The sequence below is a fragment of the Solanum stenotomum genome, chromosome 12, assembly GCF_019186545.1.
Source record: "Solanum stenotomum isolate F172 chromosome 12, ASM1918654v1, whole genome shotgun sequence".
Taxonomy (NCBI): Eukaryota; Viridiplantae; Streptophyta; class Magnoliopsida; order Solanales; family Solanaceae; genus Solanum; species Solanum stenotomum.
In genome coordinates, this window is record NC_064293.1 from 19,042,998 (window position 1) to 19,054,685 (window position 11,688).

The 11,688-nt window shown below is 35.5% G+C and overlaps 1 protein-coding gene across 1 annotated transcript; it reads right to left on the bottom strand.

The window, feature by feature from the left end:
• Positions 1–2,914: 2,914 nt before the first annotated feature.
• On the bottom strand, positions 2,915–11,332 carry LOC125848280 (casein kinase II subunit alpha-like). The gene is made up of 10 exons (XM_049528123.1): positions 10,930–11,332; positions 10,701–10,830; positions 8,758–8,952; positions 7,421–7,578; positions 6,359–6,449; positions 6,012–6,077; positions 3,873–3,955; positions 3,728–3,791; positions 3,574–3,642; positions 2,915–3,275 (listed from the first exon to the last, which is right to left on the bottom strand). Exons 1-10 carry the CDS (start codon positions 11,280–11,282, stop codon positions 3,216–3,218), a joined length of 1,269 nt encoding a protein of 422 aa, XP_049384080.1. The 5' UTR covers positions 11,283–11,332; the 3' UTR covers positions 2,915–3,215.
• Positions 11,333–11,688: the final 356 nt, after the last annotated feature.

An 11,688-nucleotide genomic window follows, 5' to 3' on the forward strand; every position in this document is an offset into this window, starting at 1 on the left:
ATAGAATTGAACTCATATATTAAAGTCTATCTCCACCCTACATGTAGAGTTTAACCTCAATATATCGATAGTGTTTAAAAAAATTCTTATACGATGAGACTACCTAAAAAGAATAATCAATGATAATAGCAAATTAATAGTTAAAAGTTAGAACCAATTATTACTTAAAAGATAAACCAAGCAGACAACCTGTTATAATGCAGAAAGAATTTACACTCTCTCATGCATTATTCCTTCTTATTGTGATATGCTGATTAGACTTACATGGTCTACCAAGTGGTGCATAATACTAACTAATCGCTCGGTGACTATCATTTGACTTGACACAAAATTTAAGAAAGAAAGGAAGATTTCTCAAATATGTTACTTAAAATACTCATTAATCATTTATGTGATTATAAATCATTTCATTAAAAAAGATGATATTTTTTTTAGACAGACTAAAAAGAAAAGTATACCGTGAAACTACCTATGGTTGGAACTTTTTAGTCAAGATGGAGAATGTATGATAATCCCACAAAAGCTGATAAATAAGAATATGTGATTTGAGGTCCCTCTTTTTAAGTTGAAAAGAACATAAGCTGACAGAATGGAGAGAAGTGAGTGAAAAGAAAGATGCCAAATAGGAATGTGTCAAATGAAAGTGGACCAATATGATTTCTCAATGGACTATAAATGTAGTCGATCAAGTTGGGTTAATTTATACAGAATTGGTCCAGAACAATGGGACCGAAAGAGACGACTATAATCTCATTTTAATGCCAAATATCTAATTTTATTTGTAATGACAAATTTGAATTACTATGTCCTTAAGCTGTCTCTCCCCCATTATTTTGGTCCCCATTCATTATTAACCATCTAGCTAGTGAATTGTATATGTCATTCTTATGTCTCATTCTAAATGAAATAACATTTGAGCAGGCCCCGCCGAGCTAAGTGTTTAGCCTCTCTATCTTATTCCACTGCACTAAGTGGTCTTTCCCTTTCTTACTGGATGACTAGAACCATCAAAAAGGGCTTAGCCCATGAGGCTTGCTCGATCCAACCCGTTATTGAGGCAGGGTTGAAATATGATTTTTCAAGCTCATTTAAAATTGGGGCTTATAAGCCCAACCCTTTTAGGCCCTTAGCCCGTGAGGCTTGATCGGGGTCGGGCAAGGGTTGGCCCATGGGCCAAATTATTTAATTTTAATTAAAATAAATATTAAAAACTAGAAAACTTAAATGTAACCGCTAACATATACGGCTATAGTAGATTAGTACTACTAGACTACTAGTACGTGAAAATTTAAAAAGCTAATGCCTCATAAATTCTAAAGCCATTACTCTTAAAAACTTAAGTCCCTAAAGCCTAATATCTAAATTCTTGAACTACAACTCTTTGTCTCTTTACTCTTATAATTTTATTGTCGTCTCATTTCTGCTACGACATTAGACAATTTTCACGCATGTAACAATTTTCTTAATTTCATTTAACAAAATAATTTAAGTAATTATGTATTGCTAACTAAAGTTTTAGTCAGAAGTGTTCTTTAGTTTACTAGTTTGTTTTTCAGATATTATTTACTTAAGAGATTATTATTTTTTTCTTTAAATATTTATTGCTAGATTTTTATTTAGAATTATTGAAACAATGTTACTGTTTGTGACATTGATTTGACATAAAAAACAAAGGAGGACTGGCCCGCCTCAACCTTGACCCTTCTGGGGTTGGGCCAGGTTGGCCATTTTACAGCCCTTTGAAATGAAGGGCCGGCCCGCCCCAGTCCATCAAATTCTTTGGCCCGCGGGGCTTGGGCGAGGTAGGGCTGGACTGGCCCATTTTGACGGCTCTATGGATGACTATTATGGAGAAAAAATGACGCTTTTTCATTTAAGTTATTACGTAGCAGTTACACTTTAATATAGTGGTAACGTTTATCTAGAAACTTTATGGTTATTATAGTAAAGTGTTGTTATATATGTATAACGTTTAAATTTCATTTAGCTATTATACAAAAGTACACATAATAATTTTATGTACCAAGAAAAGAAATGTATTTATTAACCAAATTAATATATTTTAAAAAAAAGTATGAGGAGAAAAAAGGCAAACACTACTCATGAAATTATGACCACAATTGATGGAGACCATTTAAATACAATTTTTATTGTTTTGAATATTCACACTTAAAATTTACTATGTGCATGATATTGACAATGATGATCATAATTTTTTTTTATACATAATATACTTTTTGCAAAATATTATGTAATAATATTTGAGTATGGTTACTATAAAAGGGCAATTTTACAAAGAATAACAATATAATGAATGACACTGTTATTATAAGTAGAATCTTTTTATAGAAAAGTAAAATATAACATGAAAAAATCAGGTAAAAGTTGTATATCCTTACATTTTTTGTGCTTCTACTTCCTCATATATAGTGAAAAAATTCCTGTCCACCACCGAGAGCAGCCAAACAGTTACTTATACTCTTGCTGCTGAAGTCTACTGCTACTCTCACGAAAGTTATGAAACAATTAATCTTAATAACAGGATAGCAGGGTAACAAGGAGTTCTACAAAATTATTCAACGATATCAAAGTTGCAACGCGTTTAACAATATTAATAGATAGTACGAGTAAAATGTGAAAACATATGGAACTATATCAAAGTCTGTAGTATGGTATTAAGGGTCGACATGGCATCTTTGACACAAACGCATCCCTAGACATGAATAAATGGTCCTGTGTGGGCACAAGTTTATGGAATTGTAAATGTTTTCTAAAATCTAGGCAGGGCAGTAGTAACTTATAGTTCTAGTCCTAGAGTCCTGAGACTAATTTGAGATACAAGGGAAGCCATCCATTTGTTCAAAAGTTTCAACACAAAATACACTCTGAATTAATTCATACAGTTATACCTTACGAAAGCACAAAAATAATTAACAAAAGAAAACAAACTAGAAGTTGACTAAAACCAGGAAATGAGAAAACAAATTTAATTTTTTGCTTATTCTTTTAGGTCGGTCTCACACAAAGCTAAAAGAAACAATACAGTTAACCCCAAACTGGTGCAGATGAGTTATATCTGATAAAGCCAGCAAATCCACCAGGAGTGGTTCATAATAATTGCCCGTCACTAGAGAACATATATGAACCAGTACAGAGTATCACATAAAGACTGTAAAAGAAGGCCGGGATATTTGATCCATTGCCTGCTACATCCTTTAGTGAGTGCGGGTTCTACTGCTTTCAGCATTTCGTACAGGATAAAAATACGGATGAGCCTGCAATGTACATCACAATTACAGTAGGCAATGTTTCCAAGAAACTTGAAACAACCACATACTAAATAATCTACATCTTGCCAGGCAGAAATCAAAGATTAGAGGAGAGAGTGGAAACTTTTGTTATTAAATTTATACTTGATTGAAAACTTTCATTCATTTTAGTACAGCAGAGAACTTCATTCATTCATTTATATATTTATTAAGAAGTCCAGAAAAAAAACTTTTCATAGTTACAGCTGCCTGATATACAAGTGACAAAACATATTGGTAGAGAGGAAAGTCAGCGAATATTTACCATTGCTTCTTTTGCAGTCGGTCTTTCCTGATGATCGTAACGGAGCAGTTTGTCAACAAAATCAACCGCCTAAAGATTAAGCATTGCAAATTTTTGGGTTAATAGATTTCACCTTATTTTATTGTATAAGATCTAATGAGACTAGTTTTCTTACCTCGGGGACTGCGAGATGTTGATTTTCAGAATTAATAAACTTTGCCCATGGTTTCCTGCTGTGTCTGAATGAACATTGAAGATATTTAATTATATGCTGAAAATGGTCCATCACAAAGGATGGTTTTAGAGCTGACGATACTAACCGTCCAACAAGAGCTGCAAGATGAGGATCTAATTCCAATCTATACTTGTTTAGGTAAGAGTTCAATTCATCAGTCCCCAGAACCTGAAGACCATAACATTGGAATTTTTAAGGGGTCTCTTTTCAAAATGCATATATACAGCTCATGTATGTTTAGCCTGGTAATCTTGTAAAATATTTGGTCATTTCCCCGTCCAAAATAAAATAATTAAGAATTATTTTAAAACCCAGTGCAGCAAGGATGATGAATAGTGAATAAGAAACAGCTGAACAAATAGTTGAGTTATACTTCCATTTTGCCGATAAATCACATCCTTACTAGGGTTTAGGTGAGACAAGTATTTTTATCAGAATACTGACATGAGAGTTCAACAGAAACACAAAGTGGGACTCCAATGAGGATAGATCAGTGTTAGCTCATCATAAGCATCACAAACTTACTTTTAATCTACCTAATTCTTTAGAAAGCAGACAGGTCTGAGTTCAAGAGCAACCCACCAACAAAATATTTCAGTTGCTTAGCCAAGCTTACGGTTAGACTAATTTAATGGTACACATCAAATATCGGTATTAATGAGTACATGCAGCCTTTTTTTTAGGAAAGGTAACTTTAGTAAATGCAGCCTTTTGCTAATTCTTTATAGAGCAATTTGAATTATCCCCACAAGACACTTATAATGATGTCACAGCTGTCCCTCAACGCAAATAAAAGATCCCTGGCCTGCATGTTATGTGATGTATTAAGCGCCCCCCTCTTAACATTTTAAGCTTTGTCATGCTTTCTTTAGTATTTTGTCGTTGCTTATTCACTTATGGCATTTCTTTTCCTGACCTGCTTTGCTATGTTTTTTCTTGAGCGAGGGTCTGCCAAAAACAGCTTCTCTACCTCACTATCCTCCTCAGACCTCACTTGTGGGATTACACTGGGTAAGTTGTTGCTGTTGTAAGGTAAAAGATAGAGAGCGTATGTTTTTCACTATCTGGCTAAGGAACCTATTTTTGAGTATTTTTGGGTAAATGGGTGATGACATCAACCATTACAGAAATTTTCAGCAGATGAAAGGTACAGAGAGTTCAAGAAGATCAGGAGAATAATTCCCACATGCGTCTGCTGGACAATTTAGAGAGAGCCAGAGGCATTTTGAGGGGAAAATTCATCCATATGTTGTAGTACGAATGTTCATGCAATAGCTTTCTGGTCTAATTAATCGGATGGACATAAAAAAGGAAAAAAATGATAGATTTCATAGTTGCTTGCAAAAAACAGAGGCAATGTAAATTATGGAATGATATCTTTGTACAGCCCAAAGACTATTCTATCAACTGGTAATTTGCAGTAGTAAAATACTTTTGCTTACTAATTTCCAGAAACAGAAAAAGCAGGGAGTTGATGTTAACAAGTGATAGAAAATGTATGGGACAGTAAGCATGTACAGGAGTAAAGGGGCTAAGCAACAATATCTCGTGCTTAATAGGACTGTATACAAAGGTCCATTTATCAAAATGACAAAAGATTGTAGAGGCCGTCAGGTCTCAGGACTTTTTGTCTTGGGAGAAGACTGATAGTGATACATTGGTGAGGCTTGACACATACTGGCACGTGGACAGATGAGCCCACCAATTTTCATGCTGTCTTATCTTTCTTGCCTTGACATTCCTCCTCTCCCCTCCCTCCCTTCCGGTTAAAGCTTATTTCCTTTATTCACTGTTTGGTCTCATTTTTATGGTGGACCCTGTTTAACTTCATATGATGGGTTGTGAACTGAGAAAAATGGGCTCATGTTTAACTGCATACAGTTAGTGGAAGTTTTACATGTAAACCATAATGTACTTGCATATTCATATAGTTTGACTAGGAACAATCCGAGACTAACATTCTATGTGGGAGATTACCATAATCACTAATATACAATTTCATATTGCCTGTGAAACCCTTTGATTTGGATGAATAAACTTTGCTAAGATTCTTTCAGACTTAGATTCGCATGTGACTTACCATATTACCAAAAAATAAATAAATAAAAGATGTAACTTAATTCCCAAATCATGCATACAATATACTTAAAACAAATGTAGGCTTACGAATGTCTGAACATCAAAAGGGTACGCTAATAAACTTCATGGTGGATATTCTACATACCTTCCCAATCTTCACAAGTTGATCATAATTGTCATGTCCATAGAAGAAAGGCTCCTTCCGGAATATCTATACAGCACAATTCCTTAGAAGTAAGCATCAAAGTGAGAGGAAGAGGACACCTTAACACACAAGTAAGTTCTGACTTTTGGGCCTCAGTATCTGCCATTCATGCACGATTTACCAGAAGACAAACAGTCATGAATGGCATTATGTAAGTACCAAGTCATGGACCAAGTTTAAAAAAAGTAGAAAGCATAACCCATGCAAGATAAAGTCTCACGTGGGCACCTGTATGATAGCTCAAGTAGGCCGGAAAAAATAAAGGTGCAAGAAAGATAGTTGCTCACCATTCCTGCAAACATACAACCAAGACTCCACAAGTCCAACGAGTAATCGTAGTCTTGCAAATCAACAAGTAGTTCAGGACCTTTAAAATATCTGCAACCATAAAGAGAGGAGGCGGAAAGTCTGTTTAAAACTGCAAGGCAAAAGAAAATAAGCCCTCCCTAAATTATTAGATTATGGATGTTGAGAAGAAAAGGTATTATCTCTTTTCTGACAAAAGCAAGCAAAAAACTAGGATTCTATAATCAGTCAAGTGAGGTGGCACTTAATTATAAAATCTCATGCAAGTGTAAGTGTAACATCTTAGTGGATGAGGGAATGCCCATAACTGTAACAGAAGTAGTGCCCATTGAATAAGATTCATAAATAGCTGTCAGACAGAACCCTTATGCTCTGATTCTTCAAAGCTCAAAAACCTCCCTTCTCTTCCTAACACAACCCAAATTCTTACCCCAGCTGGGTTTCTGATCCTCAAAACTCATAAAGAAATGCACTTCAAGATCCATTTCTTGATTATCCTTATCTCTGCCTCTCAACATTCCATTCCTATCACAATGAACTCTTACTCTTAGACTGCTATCTGACAATAAATCCAGCACATAAGTTTGAGTCAACAATATAGCCCCACTATGAAAGAACTGGAAGTACAATTTTCTACATCTGCACTTTTTTCAGTATAGTTTTCTAACTATACATCCTCCAGCTCCCACCAAAGTTATCCTCTTAGATTCTAGAGCATAATGACACAATAGTACATGAATTACCCCTAGCAGTTCTAAGTATAATCTTTCTTGTGTTATCATCCAAAAAATACTGCAAACTATTAAAAAACATAATTATTTCTGAACTCTCAGCCATTTGAACCCTCAATATCAGTTTCATTCCGTAAACCAGTGTCATTTCAAAGCTCAATAATTTGAATTAAGAAGAAAATTGAGGTTATGCCTTCACTAAATTAATAAAACCACTAAAACAAGAGAGAACCATTCTAGCATTCAAATGTTAATTTATTTGATTTTAAATTTCAGAAGAAAAATGATACAAACAGCAAAGAAAAAGCGAACCTAGAAGCCACACGAACATTATATTCTTTCCCGGGATGATAAAACTCTGCAAGCCCCCAATCTATTAGCCGAAGTTTCCGCTGCTCATGATCAATCATCACATTATGGGGCTTCACATCACGGTGCATAATACCTTGAGAATGACAATAATCTAATGCCTGCAAAAGATACAGTAATACTTGAATTTTCTGACAAGTGACACCTCAAGAAAATATCAACTGCAAGGCATAATATGGAAACATGCATCATCTCAAAAATGAGAAGAACGAAAAATATGAGATAATTCTGGCCATGACACCTGATGCAAGTAATAAGCAGCATAACAAAGAATATATCTAAGATTTTAATAGTCAAGTCTGTAACAACAGCTGCACCACAAACAACTATGTCATGATCCCAGACTAGTAATTACCAATAAACATTTTGCTCCATTATAACATGTCTCATTCATATGCCCAATAATTTGTCTTTCAATTCTGTAACATGTTTTTTTCCTTGTACTCTAGAAATCTCATCAAATTACCCAGCAGAACAGAACAATACGAACCTCAGCTGATATTATTACCTATCTTTACACCCAAACCTCACCAGTCAACAGAAATCTAAAGAATGTGTCCTTTCCACTCATAACAGAAAACAAGGAGCTTTCAGTTGTACTCCCTCCCATCTCAAGGAACTTGGTCTACTTTAACTTTCATGGAGATAGAAAATAGAATATGTAATTGCAGCTTTTTGGTTTTGATAAATCATATTTAGATACATTTTTTCTTGATAACGGTGATGTCCAGGTCAACTTGCCCACCCATGTCTAGATCATACAACAACATACCCAATGTAATCCCACAAGTGGCGTCCAAGGATGGTAGCGTGTACGCAGACCTTACCACGTCTAGCTACATTATTATTTGAATATGGAAGACATAATTCGCAGGTCAGTTACAAATGTGAAGAAAGGAGAGTTCAGTTACTGAGAATAGTTCAAAAAGTCGGAAAATTAATTTTCCCCACCTAAGGAAAAATTCCAAACTTGAGGAAGAGGTCAAATTCAAAACGAAAATAGATCAAGCATTATGCACATAATCATTCTGTGAAATTTGATCAAAAGAGTAGTGAAATTCCTCATCAAAAATAAGTTTATTATCTCAAGGCACTTTGCACAGATCATCTTCAGGTTATATCTTAAAGGAGATTCAAAGGGAGCATCCTGTATACAAATAATCTAATAGTTAATACTGTAATCTATAGCAACTGCCCATAACCAATCAGAAAATATTGGGAGATACACAAAAAAACATATACTGAGAGGCCTTAAAAATCCACATCAACAGAAAACTTGCCTTCAACAGCTCATAGATGTAATATCTAACGTCAAAGTCAGAAAGAGTTGGATAGAGCACTTTAAAATCTGTGTTATTCACATATTCAAATATAAGACTTGGGGTCTTCGACTGCTGATCTCTGACAATATCGAGTAACTTCACAATATTAGGTCCACCACAAAGATTCTGCAGTATCTTAATCTCACGCTTGATCTGCAGTAAGTGACAATAACAGATGAGTACCAGAGCAACAAAAAGGTGCAAAGATATGCTGTAATAAATAAAAGAGCATGATTCAGAGTGCCAACAAAAAGGCAAATGCACATATAACTTGCAGATATATGATAGTCCATCACTCACAAGTAATCAAGAGTTACTACAGTAAGTTGACTGAACAGAACAGTTAAGAGAAAAAACTCATTTGGCTAAAGAATGAAAGATAAAGAAGGACAAAACCTGGAGATATCCGATGAGCTTGAAGAATATCAATAATACATTACGTAGCTCAAAAAACATAGAACTACGAAATCACAAACCCTTTTAAAAACTTGAACATTCTAAGAAACTGCTCAGGATCATAGACACAATGACTTCCAAATTTGAAGAACATCAACAAGGCTTCTATACGTTTAACAAGTTTGGCGGAAAAAAAACAAAAAAATATTTATGGATGTAGTAATATGACATCAAGGATACTGCAACATTATTGCAGAATGTGGTAAATTAAGCTCCAGAAGGTGCAAGTAGCACACATTGAGGTTAAAATGAGAGGTCGCATGAGATTGTTTGGGCATGTCATCAACCTCAAGAGGCGCCAGTCCCTAGGTGTGAATTCATGGTGAGTGGAGACCTAAAATAACATTGAAGGAAGTTCTCTTGAAAGATTTAAAAGGTCTTGGAATTCCCTATAGTCAGCCCCAATTTGCTTGGGATTGAGGTGTAGCTCTGTGTTGTGGTATATTAATGTCCAATTAGAATATCACCAACTGAGATTGTTGTTAGTTCTGGTTTTGTTCATCTTAGAAAATGAGGTTTTACGAGCTTCTGTTAAGATCTTTGATGCTTCTCCTATCCAGTTGGATCAATTTCTTCTTCTTTTTCACAATGGTACTGAGGCTAGCTTGTGTGCACCTCGATAATTCCAGGGGTGTCTCCTACCTCCCACCAGCACAGAAACCGGATAACAAAGAAAATAAATTGTTATCTCCTACACTTTCTGTATTAAACCAAACTTACTTCACATATGGAACAAAACCGTAAACCAAAATACAACATGAGAAGAGATTAATCCTTTAACTACTTGTATTCGACATCTATTACGGTGTAAAAGACTAAAAGAGGGTGTCTTTCCAAAGCTTAGCAGAAACATGTGCCTTAGTAATGATAATACTTCTAGATGTAAGTGGTGGATGATGTAAATCATGTTGAGTAAAAGGGGATGTCTCTAAGAAGATATTACCTAATTAGTTCGTGCAACTACAAGGGAAAAAAGTTAAGGCTGCAGTAAGTTCACCAAAGCTAACTTAGGGAAAGGACTACAGCTTTGAGAAGCAACTAAAAGATCTACCTGCATGCAGAAAACGAACCCTCAAAACTCCTCTCTAATCTTTCCACTGCACCTTCTGTTTAGTTTCCAAGTTTGAGTGGTAGACCACATCTTTCAAAACTCAATCATGTCTTTCTTTCTCATATAAGCTGATTCCAACATCTTAAGTGAGTATTATATTTCATTACTTACCAAAAAAATGAGTCTACTCTAGTTTACACTGATATAACGCACAAGCAAATGAAATGTTCTCATCCCTCAAGCTGCAATAGAAGTCGTCCACCAATAGAAATTCAGCACCTCAGAATGAAAATCCTTAAATTTCTAAAAAGCATCAATTTCAAGAATAGATAGAAGCTTATTAACTAGCATTGAATACGGACATATGAAGAAGCAAAGAAGGAAAACAACCAACCTTTTTCTTCTTCACTGGCTTAAGGATTTTGATGATGCATTTTTCATTATTAGTAGTGTGAATTCCCTCAAACACCTCGCTGTACTTCCCTCTCCCAACTTTCCTTACCACCTCGTAATCATCCTGCTCCCTATACAACCAATCAACAAACACAGAAAACATCAATTCCGTCTAAACAGCCTTGAAAACACATATAATAAGCATAAACAAAAATAAATCAACAAATTACCCCCATTGAACAGTTAGGGATTCATAATCCCAATACTCTTTAGGTCGGATCACATTGATATCCGTATAAACCCGGGCCTTTGAAGGCGCGCCGGGACGGCGAATAGATTTTCCTATTTTCTGCGCCAGGGCTTCGGATAGAGTCGCCGACGGTCGGAGAAGAGAAGAAGGCGGCGGCGGAGGAGGAGGAGGTAGAGAAGATGATTTGTTTTTGTGTCGCGTGAGAGAAACCGAAGTGTTGGAGGAAAAACGACGGAGCAGAGATGGGAAGAGAAGAAGGGAGGTCGCCGGAGAAGGAGAGAGGAGGCGGTGGTGGAATGAAACAATGAAGAAATGTGAAGGCCGTAGGGCCATCAAACGGGGGAGGGCTATATAGTTGGGTAAAATGGGATTATGCTTGAAGTGGAACCCTCCTCATTGGTTTCTTCGTCTTTGCATCTCATGCGTTTGTCTACACCTAATTCAATCCAACGGCGTCGTATACTAGCATATTCTTCACTCTTTTTTAATAGGGTCCATAGTCCAAATTGGAGTCCGGACTAAAATGAATCACAAACTATGCTTAATATTACTTCCACTAAAAGCGTGTTTGGCATTGTTATTGGGAGACCAAAATCAATTATTTTGAGAAAAAAATACTTTTGTAGAAAAATTATGTATCTGGCAAATTAGTAGAACTGCTTTTAAATATAGAAGCAGAAGCAGATTTATGTAGAAACAAAAAATTATTTTTATCAAAACTAATTTCATATATACATAT